This window comes from Manis javanica, chromosome 4 (genome assembly GCF_040802235.1).
Source record: "Manis javanica isolate MJ-LG chromosome 4, MJ_LKY, whole genome shotgun sequence".
Classification (NCBI taxonomy): domain Eukaryota; kingdom Metazoa; phylum Chordata; class Mammalia; order Pholidota; family Manidae; genus Manis; species Manis javanica.
The window spans coordinates 28,883,128-28,902,350 of NC_133159.1; the positions used below are offsets into that span (position 1 = coordinate 28,883,128).

General features: G+C 48.3%; 3 protein-coding genes across 7 annotated transcripts; 2 read left to right on the top strand and 1 right to left on the bottom strand.

Annotated features, from left to right (window-relative positions):
• The first annotated feature begins 6,638 nt into the window (after window positions 1–6,638).
• Window positions 6,639–13,152, top strand: MANEAL (mannosidase endo-alpha like). Of its 2 annotated transcripts, XM_037021366.2 has the most exons (4): window positions 6,639–7,493; window positions 8,679–8,788; window positions 9,674–9,750; window positions 10,856–13,152. In XM_037021366.2, exons 1-4 carry the CDS (start codon window positions 6,944–6,946, stop codon window positions 11,490–11,492), a joined length of 1,374 nt encoding a protein of 457 aa, XP_036877261.1. In that variant the 5' UTR covers window positions 6,639–6,943; the 3' UTR covers window positions 11,493–13,152. The 2 variants fall into 2 exon arrangements, with proteins under 2 accessions (XP_036877261.1, XP_017502417.1); XM_017646928.3 differs by lacking the exon at window positions 9,674–9,750 and having other exon boundaries at window positions 7,324–7,493.
• A 581-nt stretch (window positions 13,153–13,733) lies between these two features.
• YRDC (yrdC N6-threonylcarbamoyltransferase domain containing) lies at window positions 13,734–17,137 on the bottom strand. Of its 2 annotated transcripts, none has more exons than XM_037021367.2 (5): window positions 16,746–17,137; window positions 16,099–16,213; window positions 15,856–15,975; window positions 14,322–14,464; window positions 13,734–13,992 (listed from the first exon to the last, which is right to left on the bottom strand). In XM_037021367.2, coding segments are annotated over exons 1-5 (771 nt in total). In that variant the 3' UTR covers window positions 13,734–13,991. The 2 variants fall into 2 exon arrangements, with proteins under 2 accessions (XP_036877262.2, XP_017502415.3); XM_017646926.3 differs by having other exon boundaries at window positions 13,734–14,026.
• C4H1orf122 (chromosome 4 C1orf122 homolog) lies at window positions 16,968–18,407 on the top strand. 3 transcript variants are annotated; one of them, XM_037021371.2, is made up of 3 exons: window positions 16,968–17,186; window positions 17,482–17,683; window positions 17,931–18,407. In XM_037021371.2, the coding sequence occupies exons 2-3, from the start codon at window positions 17,636–17,638 to the stop codon at window positions 18,024–18,026; spliced, it is 144 nt and encodes a 47-aa protein (XP_036877266.1). In that variant the 5' UTR covers window positions 16,968–17,186; window positions 17,482–17,635; the 3' UTR covers window positions 18,027–18,407. The 3 variants fall into 3 exon arrangements, with proteins under 3 accessions (XP_036877266.1, XP_036877265.1, XP_036877264.1); XM_037021370.2 differs by having other exon boundaries at window positions 17,065–17,263; XM_037021369.2 differs by lacking the exon at window positions 16,968–17,186 and adding an exon at window positions 17,267–17,396.
• The last annotated feature ends 816 nt before the right edge of the window (window positions 18,408–19,223 follow it).

Here is a 19,223-nt window from a genome sequence, read left to right on the forward strand (position 1 = left end):
GTCTCAAAGCTTATTTGTTTAGTTAAAGTTGGTTGGAAAGACAGTGTGTTACTAGATATTGCTGTGCTAACAATTTTGTGTAACATATTTACACAAACTTAGCAGTTTAAAAGAATACACATGTGTTATCTCATAGTTTCCATGGGTCAGATCTGGGCACAACTGAGATAGGTCCGTTGCTTGAGGTCTCACAGGCTGCAGTCAAGGTGTCAGGTAGGCTGCATTCTCATCAAAAGCTCAACTAGGAGGTATTTGCTCTCAAGCTCATTCTGTTGTTTTCAGACTTTTTTCCTTGTGGCTGTAGGACTTAGGGGGCTGGCTTTTTCTCGGTTGTTGGCTAGTGGCTGCTGTAATTCCTTGCCTCCTGAGCTCCCCAACATGGTCATTCACTTCCAGCTCACAAACGAGCCTCTCACCTCCGGGGGTGCCCCATCCCTCTTTCAGGCACTTTTTCATAAGTAAATCTTAATAATCCCCTTTTTAATTAACTCAGACTCAACTGCTTTGGGACCTTAATTATATCTACAGAATTTCTCACCTTTGCTATTTTCTATTGGCTAGAAGCAAGTCACAAGTCCCACCACACTCAGGGAGGAAATAGCAGAAGGGCATGGGAACCAGGAGCGGGGGCCATGGGGAGCACGCCAGGGTCTGTGTGGCACAGACAGAAATATTTAAACCTGCTCAAGTGAATGGGAGGAAGAGTTATCAGGTGAGCAGAAGCAGCTCCTAAGAATGAACTGGACAACCTGGTGGGAAATGGAGCGGGGTCTGGAAGCTGTCAGATACCAAGGCAACTGTTTAATCATTTAAAAAAAAATTATTTTGCTTGCTCTCTTCTTCTTTCTTCCTGGGGTCAAACAATCTCTGTTTTCTCCTTTCTATAGCACAGTTGCCACATTTTCTTCTTTGTAGGCAGACTGCTCATATTGGCCTATTCATAGCTTCTGCTCCTTAAATGCTGGTCTGCCCATGGCATTGACTTGTCATGGTCTACATGGCTTATCATATCTGCTCTGGCTTCTGCTGTGGCCCCGATCCTGCATGACCTTTCAATTTACTTCCGCTCAGCTAATTCTGGCAAATTCTAGGGTTGTTTACTCACTTATCCATTTAATTTGTTTAAATTCACTTTAATTTTAATCAAAATAATACTGCATGTAGTATTAAAAGTCAAGTAGTACTACAAGGCTTATAATAAAAATAGAAATCCCCTGCCTCTCCCCTTCCCAACCCATCCCTGAGTATCATACCCTAGAGCCAACCACTTTCCATGCTCTTAGTGAATATGGTTCTGGATCTGGCCCAAAGTGGGTCTATGCAAGTGGGTTTCTTTCCTGTCCCACAAGCCTCAGGACATGGTCAACGGGGGGTGATGAGGCCACTAACATTATGATACAATTCATAAGAAAGTCAGCTAACATGTACTAGTACCTACTGTGTGCCAGGTTCGGGAGACAGTATTGCACAATGATGAAGAGTACAGGCAGATGTAGGTGCAAGTCCTAGCCCAGGCTTTCTACCTCTCTAAGCCTTTGTTTCTTTGCTTGTAAAATGGGGGAATGACAGTACCCAAGACACAAGATTGACATGAGGATGGGGGTGTGGGTATGGGTAGACAAGTATCCTAAAACATGGCTTCTGCTCCATTCCATTGGACAGAGAAACCATATCTGGAAAAGGTATTGAAGGCTAGGTGGAACTTGAACAGGAATGAAAAATAATAGCTATTACAGTAAAGAGAAGGATTGAAAGGCAGACTTACAGGCAGAAATTAGCATGGTATGTTTGAGGAATACCTTTATTCCATGTGTAGGCTGGTATAACTTGAATATTGTTCTCTCTTTAGATGCGGGAAATCACATCAGATTGGCAACTGAGGAAAACACTGCCAGGAGAAACCACATAGTAGTACTGTAGGATTGTTGGGGAGGAAAGAGGGAGTGTTTAAGGAGCACTCTTTTGTGAGCAGCAGACAAAATGAATTGGATTAGGGCAAGGGACAGACTCAGGTGTGGTATAAGCAAGCTTTGTCCGGTACTTCAATAGACCTGGCTGAGTTCTCAGCGAAGTAACTTAATTTGAGCCTCAGTAAGATAGAGTTATATTAGATGGTCTCTAAGGGTCCTTATAGTCATAATGTTCTATGATTTTTATCATTATAGGATTGATATGATGACAGTGGGAATAAAAGCAAAGAGCAGGAATTAAAATAGTTTTGCAAATGGTGTGCATGTGACTTGGTCACCATTTGGATACTGGGAATAAAAAATATATATCAATAATGAGTTGCATAATGGGTCCTGAGAGATTGGGGTACCCTTCGATGGGCAGGTGGGGAGGAGAGCTGACAGTAAAACATGCAAGAGAAAACTTTTGTAGATTCATTATGAACATACCAAGCATGTTCCTGTCTCCAGGACTGTGAGCTTGCTGTTTCCTCTGCCTGAAACGCTTTTCCTACAATTGTCTTCCTTCCTCCCTCCCTCCCTTCAGATTTCCTTTCTCCCTCCCCTGGGGTCACCCTCACAGGGAGGTTTGCCCTGACCAACCTACTCAAAATCACAACACTTTCCCATCCTGGCACTCCCTCTCCCCTACTCCTGCTTTGCTTTTCTCTAACACTTACCATCAGCTGACCACTCCATTTTATTCATTGTCTGTTTAGACATCCTAACAATGGGAATTGTGTAGAAAACAGTATTCAAAGGAGTTTTATAGTTGTGTTGGAGAGTTTAGGAAAAACAAGTAATAAAGGTACAGAAAACAAATCAAATGGAGAAAAAAGGGAATTACTAACCCCAGGAGAAACAAAAATTGTATACAATATACAAAAAGTGTAATTATAGCTCACACATGACTCAATGGTGGAAAATATTATAGAGTATAATGTATCCACTAGTGATTTTACTTAAAGTATGATACAGCCACATAGGGGCATGAAAGAGAAGAATTGGGAGGGGGATCAGGATATCTATCAGTTTTAGTCATTCCTGGAGATACCCATCCTGGCGTGTCTTCCTGCTCCTGTAAGGGCTGACTGCTCTTTGGATTTGCACAGCTGTCATTCTGGAGCTCCCCAGAGCTTTTCTTCTGTGTTAGATTTCCTTTATATCAGATTCCAAATTTCCCCTCAACTTTTTAATTTACCCCTTTATATCCTTTGGTGGCTTTCTGAGAAAAAGGGCATAAGAGAAAAAAATTGAGGCTTAGTATACCTAAAAATGTCTGTATTCTCTCCCCACATCTTTTAAACTGGTTATAGAATTCTAGATTTAAAATTATTTTCCTTCAGAATTTTGGAGGCAATTCTCCACTGTCTTCTGGCTTCTAGGGCCATTCTAATTCCAAATCCTTGGTACATGACTTCTCTTTTCCCAAAAGTTTTTGGATCTTCTCTTTGTTTTCAATATCCTTAAATTTCCTAATGATCTGTCCTATGTGTATTTCTTTCATTCATTGCTCACTTGGATAGCTATTGCAATCCAAAAAGTCAGGTTCTGGAAAATTCTTTTGTATAGCTTCCTTGATAATTTCTCCTCTCAGTGTTATCTATATTTTCCTTGTGGAATTTGTTTTAGTTAGACATTGAACTCCATAACTGATCTCTAATTTTCTCATTTTCCTTCCAAATTCCATCTTTAGGATTTTCTTTGTCTATTTTCTGATAGAGTCTTTGCCTTTATCTTCCAAACTTTCTATTAAAAATTTAAATTTTGGCTCTTATTTTTAATTTCCAAGAGTTCTTTCCTTCTCTCTGATCAATGTTGCCCCTTTTATAGAGCATAATGTCTTGTTTCATGCATGCAAATTCTCTGGGACATTAGATAACAGTATTTTCCTGTTTTATTTAGCTAGCTTCATCATTTCTGTTTCCTCCAATCTAGTTGCTCTTGCTCTTACTCTATTACCCTTTCTTTCTTACTTCTCCCCTGTCTTTCTTTTTAGTTTGTTTGCTTATTTTTAATCTCTGCCTTTCACACAAGAGGATTTCACTAAGTGTCTGGAAATCATTAGCTGGTTATTCAGATTTAGAGTGAGGTATTAGAGAGCTGAAAGATCTGAAGCAAGGGGCAGAATTTGCTGATTTATAAATTTCACTCTAGATTGATCAGGCAGTGAGCTGGGTTTTCAGTATGTGCAGGATTTTTCTTAAGGGTCTTTCTTTTTCTCTGGAGAAGAGTCACTCAGACTTCTTCTTGGAAGGAAGCTTTCTAGGGACTGAATTTCTTATCACTTATTATGCATACTTTTACTTATTCCCCTGGATTTCAACTTGACAGGTGTCCCTGAGTCTGGAGGATCTCTTGTTCTACTCTTCCACAGAATAAATCTGCCATCTCCTGCTATAGCGGGGAGGGCAGCTTTCTCAACATAGTCCAAGTTCTGTGAGGAAGAAGTGCAGAATAGATTCTGAGCAGACATGGGAGACATTCTTGGCTCTTTGATCAACCCCCATTTCCTCCCTCCTTTCTCATTCATTCACCCTTCTCTGAATGGCCTTGTCAAGGGATTGGTTTAATCATGGGCATACGACAGAATTCTGGCCAATGAGAAGTGATGGAAACTCATCTGAGAACTTCTTGAAGAGTTTATCTTACTTTTTAAAAGGGTTACAGGACACCTATTTTATTCTTCTGCATCTGGATATTATCATGTGAGAATGTAATGCTTGAAACTGCTTGCATCCTTTTTCAACCATAAGAGGAGGCCAGAGAAGCCACAGACAAGATGATCTGATGCCCTAATGTCTTTGAGCCTCCGGATTAACCATCCCTAAAGCCAGTTTACCTAAAGACTCCTCAAAATGTGGGATAAAATCTATTATACTCAGCATCACCTGAGATCTTATTAGAAATACAGAATCTCAGGCCTCACACCTGATGAATCAGAATCTGCATTCTAATAAAATATTCAAGGGACTGATTGGCTCATTAGAGTTTTAAAAGCACTGCTTTAAGTCATATTTAGCTATTTCCCTTATAATTTGCAGCTGAACATATTCAAACTGATAGAGTGGGTGTAGCAACACCTTTGAAGCCATGTGTCACAACCTATAAATGCTAGTGTTTCTGAAAATTCCATCCTTGTTCATTTTCTCATCTCATTCTTACTCATTCCCAGAGCCATCTAATTCTGTGCCAGACATTACAGTCTTCTCCTCAACAGTTAATCCACTCCAAAAATTTAATCTAATCCAGTCATGGTAATTCCATCCCCATTGGCAATAATTTGTTTGATAAATCTAAACCAGATTAGACCAATGAGATTCAAGGGGATGCATGCTTAGACTTCTGGGAAAGAGAAATTAGTTTTGCAGTTGCCTGTTAGATGACAAAAAGAAGCATTCAGCCTCAACCGCCCATGGCAGTCATTTTGTGATATGAGGGGAGCCAGCTTTGGTATAAAGTCAATGGTGGGGACAGCAGAGCAGTGAGATGGAAGTATCTCAGATTCCTAATGACATTGTTGAACCAGAGAACCTACCCACTCTGCCCTCCCATTGGATTTAACTGTGTTATGGGATATGTTTCCATATTACATAAGCTAGTTTGAATCAGGTATCTGCTACTTGGAGCTGAAATCATTCTACTTAATTCACACTTACAACCACAAATTCTCTCAAACTCACTTTCCTAAACTCCAAACCTATCCACATTTCCCAACCTTGCTCCTCCTCTTTCTGGGTTTCCTACAATTCTTTTTCTAAGAAATAAGAATCAGGGTGCCTACAATTATGCCAAGCTCTGTTTTAGACTGCAGAGAGAGTAGTTGATAAAAGTTTCTGTCATCATGGACAAGTGAAGGAGGCAGACGATAAACAAAACTATTTTCTGAATGAATGAAATAATGCAGAGTAGAACTCAATGCCAAGCAAAAAAAAAAATTGTCTAATATATCACACCAGAGTCTAGTATTTACTCAACAAACAGCCCTGGAAACTGAGTATCATATCCTGTTCTCACAGTCCTTGAAATCTAAAAAGGTAAATATGACCTGGAGCCTGCCCTCTTGTGCTCAGAGGCCAGAAAGAATAGTGAATGGGTATTGATTGCTAATTTTGTCAGACCTTGTAATAAGTGCTTTATGGTAACCATCTCATTTCGTATTCACCGATTCTAGGAGGTTGTCCGAGAACAGACGGTTCCGGATGACAGCAGGCCTTACACCAGGAAATCTGGACAGTAACAAGAGCTCTGTCGAGCCAGTCCTGACCCTTGGGTTTAGGCCCGGTCCGTGTGACCTAGTGAAAGTCACGGACCCCCTCATCTTTGCATCTCTAGCCAGGGCCGGTAGTATCTGACTCCTGGGGTTTTCCCGACGCCCCTTACCCCGGGCTCCAGAGGCTGCCCAGGGGTGTGTGAGGATGGATCCGCTTGGTGGGGGACCTGAGACAAATACGAAAGGTCACTGAGATCAGTAGGGGGGTGTCGGGTAGTCAGTAAAGAGGGATCAGTGGGAAGGAGATTCTTCGAGAGAGACAACCATAGATATTTGCTTTCTTCCCCACCAAGAGTGGCGGATCTGCGAGTTCCCCGACCAGAGGAGCCGGGCCTACTAAGTCAAGCCGCGTGGCCAGCGGAGGATTTGTGGTTCTGGGGCGGCCGGGTGTGGGCGCCGGGTGGGGGAAAGGGAATGCCTTCCTTCCAGGGCCAAGGAGAAGAGTCCTGGCGGCGGCGCTGGAGGGCGTGGGAGCAGAGAACACTTCCCGGGTCCACTCCCCCCTCGGCTCTTGACCACTTGGTCTGCGCCGCCTGCATTGTCTGTGTGCCGGGCCCGCCCGCACTGCGGGGGAGAAGCCGGGAACCGCCCACAAGGCTCTCGGCGTCGCTGTCTCCGTGGGACGCGCGCTGGCTGGGCGAAGCGCGGCAGCCGGGCGGGCAGCCATGGCGCGGCTGGCTGGGAGGTAGCCGGGCGGGAAGCGAGGAGCGCTGGAGCCGCCATGGCCCGGCGGCGCCGCCGCGCCTGCATCGCGCTGTTCCTTGTGCTGCTCTTCGCCTTCGGCACCCTAATGGGCCTGCGCACGTTAAAGGCTCCTGACGGACTCCCGGCGCTGGGCCCGGGCCTGGAGCTGGCGCCCTTTGAGCGACGACCGGAGGGGGGCCCCGCGCCCGCCGTCCGGGCTCCGGCAGCCCCCGCCGCGCCGCCCCCGCCGCCGCCGCCGCCTGGCACCGCGGGCCCGGCCAGCTCCCCGAGGCCGGCTCCCGCGGAGGCCGAGCCCGCCCCCAGGCAGAGTCTGCGCGTCTACTCGGACCTGCACGCTTTCTACTACTCGTGGTACGGGAGCCCGCGGCGCGAGGGCCACTACATTCACTGGGACCATGTCATGGTGCCGCACTGGGACCCCAAGATCTCGGCCAGCTACCCCCGCGGCCGCCATAGTCCCCCCGACGACTTGGGTTCCAGCTTCTACCCGGAACTGGGACCCTACAGCTCCCGGGACCCCGAAGTGCTCAGGGAGCACATGACCCAGCTGAAGGAAGCTGCCATCGGTGAGTTCCCTAACCCCTGGGCGACCCTGACCCCAGTTTCGCCCTTCTTCGTTCCCACACCCCAACTCCCTCTGGTCCTGTCACCGGGCCTTTGGTCCCACTCAACCCTTCAGCCAGGCTTCTTATTCCTTCCCTTCTACTCTCATTCTGCGTCCACAACGAGGCACCGCCCCCACCTTCTAGTATTCGGACTCCCCCACGTCTAACTTCTGACCCCCGCAGTTCCAGAGCCCTTTCATAGAGCGGCGCTGCTGCGAGAGCCAGTGGAAGGCGATTGCGCCAGAGCTGTCCCAGAGATGAATAGCGAGAGGACGGAGAGTCTGTATGTCCTTTGGACTTTCAGATTTGGGGAAGTGAGGCTTGGGTATCCTGGCGCCCCAAGTTCAGAGGAGTAGAGCCTGGGATGGCCTCTGCTTTCACACTAGGTATAGGGTAGAGCAGCAGCCCTTGCTTTTGCTGGCTGCAAAAAACAAAGTTTGCCCACGTTGCAGGACGGACTCTGCCTCTGTTTGTAGCAGAGAGCCCAAGAGTATTTCGTCAAGTGCTTGCTTGAAAAGTGCTTGCCTGAGAGACATCTTTGTAGGCAGACTGGGGTGAGGAGGCTCACTTGTTTCAAATTTTATCACTAAATTATGCTGGGTTTTATAGCACATTTCAGTTTATCTGAAAATGGTTAATGAGTGGGGGAGGGGAGTTTGAATGCCGGAGGCAATGGGAGATATTCACAGAAAGATAACACAGATCATCCCACAGGATTTTACAGTCTAGGGGAGCAGACAGTTGAGATTAATGTTTCTTCCCACAGGAGCCCTCTGCTCAGAGCTCTTCTTGAGGGATCGCAGAGGTGCTCCTCTCCTCCAGAGAGTGCTGTGGCTTCCAGGTGGGTGTGGCATTGCCCACCCATTTCCCTTTGTTCTACTAGCTATTGCTACGAGAGCCCGGCTACTATCCAGGCTTTTCTTAGGCTCCTTCCCGGAGTAGTGCGCTACGCTTCAGCACCGCAGCCATGGACAGTTCCAGGGCGCCATGCTCTGGGATCCGACCTGCAGGAAGTGGAACCTGGCAGAAGCCTCGCTCAAGGTTTCAGTCAAAAAACCATTTTTCAGCTGGAGATAGTTTGTAAGGAAACAAATCTCTGTTGCGGGGGTGTTATGTCTCTGAAGTAACGTCTGTGTTGTGTCTCAGGTGTCCTGGTCCTGTCCTGGTACCCACCTGGCATGGCTGATGATAATGGAGAACCCTCAGATGACCTGGTGCGTGCCATTCTGGACACCGCCCATCAGTACAGCATCCAGGTGAGTATCCAAGAAGAGATCAAGTGTTCTCTGGTCCATTCTGGAGATTTCTCCTACTCTGCACACACGGATAGTGCCTCTACCAAAGTTCTTGGCCCAGGTATGCCAAACATGTAGCCAGTGTGGTGTAGGGTGTAGGGTTCTACATAGTACCTATGTCACTCCTATTTTCTTGAATTCTGAAAAAAAAGGAGGGGGGGAAACTAGGCATAAGAGAAATGGGAGACTAAGTAAATACCACAATGGTAGAGTTTAGGTTGGAGACTCGATGACCTTGGATAAAGGGCAGGCAAGGGCCGAATGGGCCCACAGACTGAATTCCAGCCTTAGTCCCCTAGTGGAAGTCAGTGTTGGGCTTCAAGGAGTAGAAAACAACACATATTTTCAACAGGTAGGCTTGCTTTCAAGAGGAATGACAGAACTGACCTAAGCATGTCCAGTTATTTTCCCTAAATGAACCAAATAAGCCATTCCTCTTTCCTGTAGCAAAGGAAGAAAAATGGTGCAGAGGATCCCCACTCCCACTCCTGAGCCCATCACCAACACACTTAGCAGATCATAACACATTTTCCCAGAAACACAGCTTTCATATACTTCTTCCCAGTTTCAGGCTGCTGGTGCCAATAACTTGGAGCTGGCACAGAAGCTGGGACCTATTGGCCCACCTGCAATAACCCATCAGAATGATTCCCAGATGTCCTGCTATGGGAGGTGGGCAAACTCCAAGCCCCTCATTTCCTGGTCCTAAGGGCAGTGGCTACATTTATCTCAATGGTGTCCACCCTTGCCATGCTCTCTCCTCTGGGCCATTGTTGAAGCATGAGCTTTATAGGTTGTAGCCTCTGGACAGATACTCACCTGACCAGTATCTCCTTTGTGGTATAGGTGGCCTTCCACATCCAACCCTACAAGGGCCGGGATGACATCACTCTGCATGACAACATCAAGTACATTATTGACACGTAAGGCTGCTCTGGGGCCTGGTTTTTGGTTGGGATCAAACTGTGGGTAGGGATAAGAAGTTTGGAGAAACAGGTCAAGAGACACAAGGACAGTATGCCTGTGTCCCAGCAGCTATTTTACAGTAAGAGAGTACTGGGCTTGGAGTCAAATTCTGGTTCTGTGGCCTGCAATCTGTGATCAGAGGCAAGCCTTTTAAACTTTTGAGTGTTGTGAGTTACATGAGTTAAAATATGTGAAAGTGGCTTGTACAGTGCTTGCACACATCATTCATTCATTCAGAAATATTTTTGAGTGCCTTCAGGGTCCAAACACTCCTCAGCCCCAGCTATACAGTAATGGGCAGGACTAGCAAAGTTTACATTCTAGTGTGTATTGGGGGTACAGTGGGGCAGCCAGTCTTTACACATGAAAACTCAAGTAGTGACCCACACTATGAAAAAGTAATAATAAAGAATAAAGCAGGGTGTTGTGTTAGATTGTGCCTGAGTAACTACTTTAAAATGGGTGGTCAAGTGAGCCTCTCTGAGGAGATCACATGCAGGCTAACACCAGAATGAAGAGTTGGCTCTGCAAAGATCTGGGGCAGGTAGAAAATTCCAGGCAGAGGGCTGTCAGTTCCAAAGGCCTTGAGATGGGACAAGCTTGATAGCAGAATAGAAAGGCAAGTGTAGCAGAGTATAGATGCTACAGATGGGATAATGGTAGGACTGGAGGTGGACAGGGCCAGGTCAAGTAGATGGGGCCTTGTGGGTCTTAGTAAGAAGCAATCAGACCTGATTTCCACTTAAGAGAACAGATTATAGGGAGGCAGAAATAGGATGAACCGAAACCAGTTAGGTGGCTGTTGATGCCATCCAGATGAGATGGTGGTGGGTTGGCCTAGGACAGGGAATTGAGGCTTGAATAAAGGAATGACGAGGCTGGGGAGTGGAAGGAAGGAACTAGGTTTTTGCTTAGACACAAGATGAGTCCAGCTATGGAGATTGGCCTGGTCCAAATTGTGGTTGGGCATCATGAAGGATCTCATCCATGGCTGGTCCTACAGCTGTGCTGGTTTCTCCCATCTTAGGCTGTCAGCTCACTCTTCTTCCTCTCACTTCTTAGGTATGGCTCCCATGGTGCGTTTTACCGCTATAAAAACAGCATGGGTAAGAGCCTCCCGCTCTTCTATATCTACGACTCATACCTGACATCCCCTGAGGCCTGGGCCCGCCTCCTGACACCAAATGGGCCCCACTCAATCCGAAACACCCACTATGATGGGCTCTTCATAGCGCTGCTGGTGGAGGAGGGGCACACCCACGACATCCTCGCTGCTGGATTTGATGGCATGTACACATACTTTGCCTCCAATGGCTTCTCCTTTGGCTCCTCGCATCAGAACTGGAAAGCTGTGAAGAACTTTTGTGATGCCAATAACCTCATGTTCATTCCCAGTGTGGGGCCTGGCTACATTGATACCAGCATCCGGCCCTGGAACAATCACAATACACGTAACAGGGTCAATGGCAAGTACTATGAGACGGCCCTGCAGGCAGCCTTGACAGTGAGGCCCGAAATTGTCTCCATCACCTCTTTCAATGAGTGGCATGAAGGCACCCAGATCGAGAAGGCCATTCCCAAGAAGACGCCAACTCGTCTGTATTTGGACTACCTGCCTCATCAGCCCAGCCTATACCTGGAGCTGACTCGCCGCTGGGCTGAACACTTCATCAAAGAGAAAGAGCAGTGGCTGATGTGAGGAGCCTGCAAACGGGCACAAAGTGCTGATGTGTTCCAGACTCACTGGAAGATGTCACACATGGAGCTCAGCTGCGGTTATAGGTACTTGTTCATCTCCAAGTCAGCAGCTGTGTGCTTCCTGGTGGGCTGTCAAGCCTGGGCCTGTGTGGAACAGAGCCTGCTTGTCAGGCAAGTGCTGGGGTACTCTGCAGTGAAAGGAGGCAAGGCAGGGTTCCAGAGAGGGAACTCTAGAGGCTGGCAAGTGACTGGACTTAGCCCAGAACAGCTCCACATCCTCAGTCAGAACACTTTAAAATAATCCTTTATAGCTTTGAACTCGGCAGGTTGGTGTGGAGTTGCAAAGTCACTGCTTTTAGAAGGGTGCCAGGGTTCTGGGCTAGCATGCACCCTGCTCCCTTCTGCCAGCCCACATCCTCTCTTCAGGCCTCCTCCCCACACTGTCTGTCTTCTCGAAGTTAAGGAACCATATTTAGGCTTTCTAAAAGGGAAATTATTCCCAGTAGATTCCTGAACCCAATCAGGAAATAATCCTGAGCATTCACATACTCATTCAACACATACTAATCAAGCACCTTCCCAAGTGCTAGGTGCTGGAGAACTTGACCAGGAATGGTTCCTGTCTTCCTGAAGCTTACGGGATCCAGCTTTCCTTGTATGGTGTGGCCTCATAGCTAGTGCCTGAACACAGCTCTAAGTTTTTTCTTTTTGCAGTTTTACCCAATGCTGGGAGTTCAATTCTTTTTCCTCCAAGAAAATACCTCTGTGCTCCAGAGCCAGTTTTCCCAGGTGAACATTTAACTCCAGGGAGAGCATTAGTTTATTTCCCACCCCTTAGCTGCCTCAACTAAATGAGGCCCACACACTAGAGCCATTCTCAGTGCTACTGTGATTTGCAGTAATGAAACATGATTTGGTATTGAATAGGCACTCCTGCTCTCAAGACTTCACGGATCTGACCCCTCAGATTCTAACAAAGTGCCGTGTGCGATGGCCTGGCTAGTGTTAGCACAATGCAGTGAGGTTGCTTAGGAGATTGGTAGTTCAACAAGATTTCTAGAGGGAATATTTAACAAATCAGTGCTTATTTACAAATAAACTAATATGCTAATCATAGTGACCCTTAAAGCAGTCCCTGGGATACCTTCTTGGCAAATTCTTAGGATCTACTTGAAAATATGTGCTGCATCAGAAACCCCTGCATTGAGGTTTGTGGGCTCAAGACCGAATCTCAATTCTGGGGACTAGGGTATAAGGTGGGAGGGAAGAAAGTGGGCCCTATTGGTAACCCCAAGGGCTCCCTGTTCCAATGAGATAACTAATAGTAAACCCTGCCAATGGATGGGGCAGGTCTGGTGCCTAGCTTGCGACTTAGTTGGGGAAACCAAGACAGGCAGGGACAGGTAAAAAGGCTGGACAGTGACCTGAGTGATTTACATTAGGGAGTAACACTGAGGCTTCATTTCACACACACACAATTTGAAAAATACAGAAAGTATGGCAAGACTGAGGGCAGAGAGAGTGACTGCTGATGGCAATGCTACTTGTTCTTTTCAAGGCTAATCTGTATCAAGAGCCATAAAAATGCTGATACACTTTGATCCAGTAATCCTACCCTAAGGAAATATTTCAAAAGAAGAAAAATAAACCATTTACAAAGATGTTTAATAGCAACATTATTTTTTATTAAGGAAAAACAAAGTTCAAATGCCCAACAATAATTATGTTTAATACTTGGTATACATCTAAAGAAAGATAAAGGCTGCTGAGTAGACACTGGATTTAAGTAATGGTATTAAATTCATTATCATTTACTTTATGAATAAATAAGAAAAAAAGCACTGGCTGAAAAGGGTAGATTCATTTTCCAGTATTCTTTAATTTGGACCCCAATTCCCAACCCCTTGCCAACTGAGCTGACTTACCACAGTTAAACCAAAATGATGACTTCCTCTGCCTGGCCATTACAGCACACCACACCACCAGCTCCCTCTGGTTCAGAGGAAACTGGCCTGTGGCTCTTCAATCTTCATCTTAACCTGGTTCCAGGCTTCAGGAGAACAAACTTATGCCTTTGGTCACTTGAGACTGAAACAGCACCAGCTGGTTAGCTGATTTGGACCTTTAGGGCCATGACTTACCAGAGAAAAGGCTCTCACTAAATTCCAGATCTGCTGTTTAAATTATTTTTCAAAAAATTTTTTAGAGAGAGAAGAAACTTAAGAGAACAAAGCCATCCAAGGAATGTTCTTAAAGTCTTTACTCAGCTTTTTGCTGATATATGAAGTTACAGATAATAAATATAACCTCCCCCACCAGAAGCTTCTGGGACCTGGTCTCCAGTGTTCAGAAAGAAAAAATGCCTTAAACAGTGATGCTGACGCCCCACGGCCTCTGCAAATGAGGCCTTCCAGTCACCAGCAGACAGACACACAGCGTCCAGTACTCCCTTCTCCTGAGTTTCCCAAGCAGGGTCCATGTGAGGGGAGCAGCCCGTACTTCTGTTGGAGGATGGCAGCAGTGCCTTCTAGGGCACTGGGGAGGAAATGGAGGGCAGTTAGGAGTTTGAATTCCCAAAGTCCCGAGCCCACCAGTCTGGTAATCAGAGACCTCTATAAACTCTTTGTTCATCAAACCCTTGAGGAATCCCTTTGAATTCTGGAAAAGCCAGCAAACACCAGCAAACCTAGTCTCACTCCATCTACCTCTCCACAAACCTGCCCACCCCCGTGGGGCAAGCTAGGAGCAACAACCTTTATTGTGTCATGGCTCTGCTGCATCTCCCAACCTCCCTCAAATTCTATGCCCGTGCCACAGGAATGGGACTCACCAGCCTGGACGAATGATGCCAAACTTCCCGGGCACAGACAGGTCAACCACAGTTGAGCCCAGGCGACACTCAGGACTCTGGCCATCCCCAATTGGTCCCCCATCAATGACCAGGGACAACTGAGGCCAGAGGTCCTGGAACTCCTAAGAGGGAGAGGAAGAGCACAGGTACTACCCCTGGCATATGCAATGATGTCACCACATGCAGAGTATGTAAGACAAAGGCTGTACGGTTCTACAACAGGAGGCCTCGTCCTCTAAGGAGGGGAAGGAACCTCATTTAGTTAAGGTCAGCTGTGCCAAGGACACTGCATTAGCACCCAGGACACTGAATTCTGTGAGCACCTAGCACCCACCTAGAGCCTAAAGAAAATCTTGCTGTGTCAAGAGGTAACTCCATACACTGCATTGGCTGGGGAGGTATGTAAGTTTAATGACTGGAGTCCTAGGAGTCCAAAGATGTGGGATCTACCCTGGACTTTCCACTAAATCTCTGTGACTGCATGCAGGTTACTTTATCCAGGGCTATAAAATAAGGGAGCTGGACTAGATGGTCACTAAGGGTCCTTCTAACTCTGGAACTCTGGATCAGGGCAGGGAGAGGAAAACAGGGTGGATTCAGCAAATGCAAGCCATGAGCACTGAATCCCTGGGCTCTGGGAAGGATACTCCCTCCAGAACTGTGGACAGAGTTGTTAAATGAGTTAAGAGCACTGCCCATTCCCCCAACCCCTCCTCATGAAGACTGCAGTAGCAGAGGCCTGGGAATTTGGGATAGGGGACCATAAATAACTAGTTAGTGTGCTGGATAGGCCAACTGCTTGCTGAAAAGGTAAAAACACCACTACAACCACCCCCACCGGCATCTCCACCCGCTATAGCCTGGTATAGAGTCAACAGGACCAAGCAAAACCTGCAATCTGAGAATAAGAAGGGATTCTGGGCTCTCACTTTCCAACGCTCCTGTCCCCACTCTCCAGAGCTAGGCATGGTAAACCCCATCACTTTGCTATGTTTTCTATTTAAATTCAATAAGAAGACAAAAGTATGTTAAGTTAAATTTCTTTCTGTCCTCATTAGTTCTAAAATATGCCCATAGGCAGAATTAGGATGATCCTTTCTTGGACCTAGCTTGTGGCAGAGGTAAAAGAACAGGGTCAAGAGTCCCTGAGACAAGTGATTTAACTTTCTGGAGCCTTATCTTTCTTTACAGCACTTCTGTAAACAAAGACTCATCATTAGCAACTGCTTCACCCACAAATATGGAGAAAAAAAAAGATTATATTTATGTTTCTTTTACAAGATAGAAGAAAATTCCATTTCTTCTTCTCACCTCTCAAACTGTAATAAAACCTTTCTAAGATTCTTAATTTGGATTCACCCCACCTGCCTCCCTGCCTCCTGGGCAGACTTCCCACCATTAGACTAAAGGGTAACTCTCCTGCCAGGCAAATCTAACAAACCATCTACCCCAGTGGTTCAGAGGAAACTGTGTTTGGCCTGCCATTTCCAGGGGGAGGACTGGGTACTCTCACCTGGATGTTCAGAGAACTGGCCTGGGAGCTGAGGTTGGCACTGGTGAGAGCAAGTGGTCCCCCAAACACTTGGGCCAAGTCCTGCATGAAGGCATGGTCAGGAATCCGGATGCCTACAAGCTATTGGGGAAGGGAAAAAGGGATCATCAGTAACGTTGGAAAGGGTGGGGGATGCAGCTGGCCTGGACCTTAGTGAAAGCCAGACGACAGGAGTCCGGGAACACAAGAAGAAACCTGACTCACTGGAGTGAAGGGGTTCAGGTCCTTGTTGAGCTCTTCCGAGCGTTCCATTACTAGGGTCACTGGTCCTGGTAACAGATCTTTCAGGAGCCCCTCAGGTACTCTCACATGGCAGTACCTGGGAAACAAAGAAGGCACAAATCCATCCAAGAATGAAAAGCCACTGCTGGTCCTATTCCAGACTCTAGGCAGATTTGGAAAAGGGGATCCCAGAGACTACAGAGGGATCCCTCTGTCTTCCCTCTTCACCTCCCTTAAGAGCAGACGGGCTCCAGAAGCGCACCTCAGGCTTGGAGCCCACATGCTTCTTCTAGTCTCCGAAGCTGAAAGTTACACAACCGTCAGCCTCCATGTTTTATTTTCTTCAAATCACCCCCTATTAAGTTAAACTTCCGTGTTTGTTTCCTTTACCTTTTTTTTTTAAACCGTGGAATTTCATTACCATAAAAGCGCCAGGAAAATAAGGATCCTGCCTGCCTCGTTCATCGCATCGCATCTCGCTCAGGGCCCGATACACATTTCCAGTTCCGGATTCCTGGGTGAGCCTGGAGAAGCCCCTCCCGCTGACTGCGCCTCAGTCTCCCGTGCCTGTCACCGGAAGCCCCTCCCGCGGTGCCGCCCCCAGCGGGGCCGGGTCGGGGCGGCCTCACCTGTAGACGTCGGCCACGCGGCCCAGGCATACTGCCAGCGGCTTGGCCTCGCTGCGGCCCTTGAGGCGGTACACAGTGCCCAGTGCCGCCGAGCAGCTGGCCGAGCAGGCCAGGCCGTATAGCGTATCGGTGGGGACAGCCACCACGGCGCCGGTGCGCAGCTCGGCCACGGCGGCCCGCAACGCTTCGGTCCACACGGCTCGCTCCGGGCTTGCGGCCCGCACAGCCCCGCTCCCCGGCAGCCGCAACAGGCGGGCCCCCGGCGCTGCTGGAGCGGCCCTCGACGGGTGGAGGAGGCGGCCTCTCCGGGCGGAGCCCGCGGGCCCTTCGCTCAACCCCACGCTGGCAGCCACCGCGGCCCTCAGCCCCCTACACCGATGCGCAGGAGACATCCGCTCCAGCCCGCTTCCGGGAGGAAGTGACGCGCCCAGCCAGATTCCGGTCCGGGAGGCTCAGCCCCACCTACGCGCCGGGCCACTTAAAGGGACCGCGACCCCCAGGAGGATTGAAGGAGACCGGTGGGGACGGGGCGGGGCGCTTCTTTGCGGAGCCTCAGCACCGCCCTGGGGAGGGGGACGGCCGAAAGGGGGGTGGTGGTCGGGCCGCGCAGGCGGAGATGGAATGGGGCCCGGGCGCAGACTGGTCACGGGGGTGAGAGGGGGCCTGTCGGGGCGGGGGGGAAGGGGCTCGGACCCCACGCAAGCGCCGGCCCTGACCGCCTGTCTCTCCCGGGCAGGGAGGCTGCCGGCGTGGACCGTGGGAAGGCGGGGCTGGGGCTCGGCGGGAGGCCACCCCCGCAGCCGCCCCGGGATGAGCGCGCCCAGCAGCTGCTGGACGCTGTGGAGCAGCGGCAGCGGCAGCTCCTGGACACCATCGCCGCCTGTGAAGAGATGCTGCGGCAGCTGGGCCGCCGGCGCCCGGAGCCGGCTGGTGGCGGGGTCAGTGCCCACCCGGGCAGGGCCGGGGAGGTGGGGACTGCCGACTGGCTGGGCTGAAGCCCTAGCTTACCCCGGCGGGTGGAAGAGTGTCCCCACCGCTGTGTCCCGACCCCTAACCTCCTTTCATCTGGGCGAGAGGCTTCGAAAAAGTTAAGTGCTATCCAAATGCCAAGTGACGATGTCCTTTCGGGGCCTAATCCAAGGTCTTTCCTCCCAGCCTCACTTTTTTCCTTTTTGTTCCAACCAGAACGTCTCAGCCAAATCCGGAGCGCCCCCCCAGCCAGCTGTCTCCGCCAGAGGTGGCTTTCCAAAGGATGCTGGTGATGGAGCTGCGGAGCCCTGACCATTTCTGAGCGGGGTGTCCAGACTTCTCTCCCTCCCCGGGGCTGGTGGCTGGACTCTGAACAACTCTCTTCAACAGAGGGGCCAGTTTTCACTGGCAGTGGCTGGTACTTGGCTCTCAGCCTGGGGTGGCAGCTCTGCTAGCAGCTGGGTTCACTCCTACTTCACCCTGGCTGAAGGCAGTGCTGAGCTTTGAAATGTAGCCAATGAATACCCAGTCTAAATACCCGGATTTGGGCTGACCAGCAGCACTTGCCAGAGTAGTCTGGCCTGCTTTCGGAGACCCAGGTGGTATTACATGTCCATTTCATGCTTTGGGGGCTCCTAGCCCCACAAAACACTTTCAGCAGAGCCTTGATTAAAAGGAAGCCTGCAGACTCTCCTGGTGACTGACCTTTCCTTTCTGTCCCCTGAGACTGATAGCTAGGGAGGGAGGAAAGTGGTTGAAAACTGTCAGCCATGGGCAGGGGTGGGAAGAAATGCCACAGATACTACCAGATTTAAATAAGCTTTTAATTAGGATTTCATTAGTATTTAATATTGCTTTTTCAATTCCAAAAAGTTAAATTCTCACTTCTTAGCAGATATTTTAAAGTACAATATTAAGTTTATACAAAATGAGCAATTAAGCAAACACCATTATTTCACATTCTTCAAAAATACAAATTCATATTTACTCTTTTTTTGGGTTTGGAGGTTTCTTCCTTTGGAAGTACTGAACCTGTAACGCTTTCATATCGCTCAGTGGAAGTCCGTTGTTCCCATGTTTCACACTTACGTAAATTTGATAGACTTACATAATCCAAATAAAACCATTTTGGATTTAAAAAGTTGTCACCAAGACCTCCGGCCAATGACTAGTATGTGTCAAAAAAGAAGGCTCTCAGGGGTCTTGCCTTTCCTAGTCAGAAGATCTGAGCCAGAGATTGAGCAAAAACCTGTTTCTAGCCACCTTCCTCAAACAGGGACAAGGAGTTCACAGGGAAAGGAAACAGGTGCCTTGAACTCTGACCACCCCCCCAACATTCTCCAAAACACAACAAAGGATGTAGACAGTTGAGTCAAATAGCCCCCTGGGAAGGCCTGAGGACACGGGAGAAGGATGAGAGAGGCCTCTGACTTGGCACCACTACAAGGATAACAAGGATATTGCAGAAAACACCCCTGGGTTTTGGTAAAAAGGTATCATGAAAAATTT

Bases quoted from the DNA above. Each gene is read 5' to 3' on its own strand.
- MANEAL (XM_037021366.2), top strand. From the start codon at position 6,944: ATGGCCCGGCGGCGCCGCCGCGCCTGCATCGCGCTGTTCCTTGTGCTG. The intron at 7,494-8,678 runs GTGAGTTCCCTA...GTTGTGTCTCAG, and splicing joins GCTGAAGGAAGCTGCCATCG to GTGTCCTGGTCCTGTCCTGG. The intron at 8,789-9,673 runs GTGAGTATCCAA...TTTGTGGTATAG, and splicing joins CCCATCAGTACAGCATCCAG to GTGGCCTTCCACATCCAACC.
- YRDC (XM_017646926.3), bottom strand. From the start codon at position 17,137: ATGTCTCCTGCGCATCGGTGTAGGGGGCTGAGGGCCGCGGTGGCTGCC. The intron at 15,976-16,098 runs GTGAGTCAGGTT...CTTCCCCAATAG, and splicing joins ACCTGAACCCCTTCACTCCA to CTTGTAGGCATCCGGATTCC. The intron at 14,027-14,321 runs GTGAGTCCCATT...TTTCCTCCCCAG, and splicing joins GGCATCATTCGTCCAGGCTG to TGCCCTAGAAGGCACTGCTG.
- C4H1orf122 (XM_037021369.2), top strand. From the start codon at position 17,362: ATGGAATGGGGCCCGGGCGCAGACTGGTCACGGGG. The intron at 17,397-17,481 runs GTGAGAGGGGGC...TCTCCCGGGCAG, and splicing joins GGCGCAGACTGGTCACGGGG to GGAGGCTGCCGGCGTGGACC. The intron at 17,684-17,930 runs GTCAGTGCCCAC...TGTTCCAACCAG, and splicing joins CGGAGCCGGCTGGTGGCGGG to AACGTCTCAGCCAAATCCGG.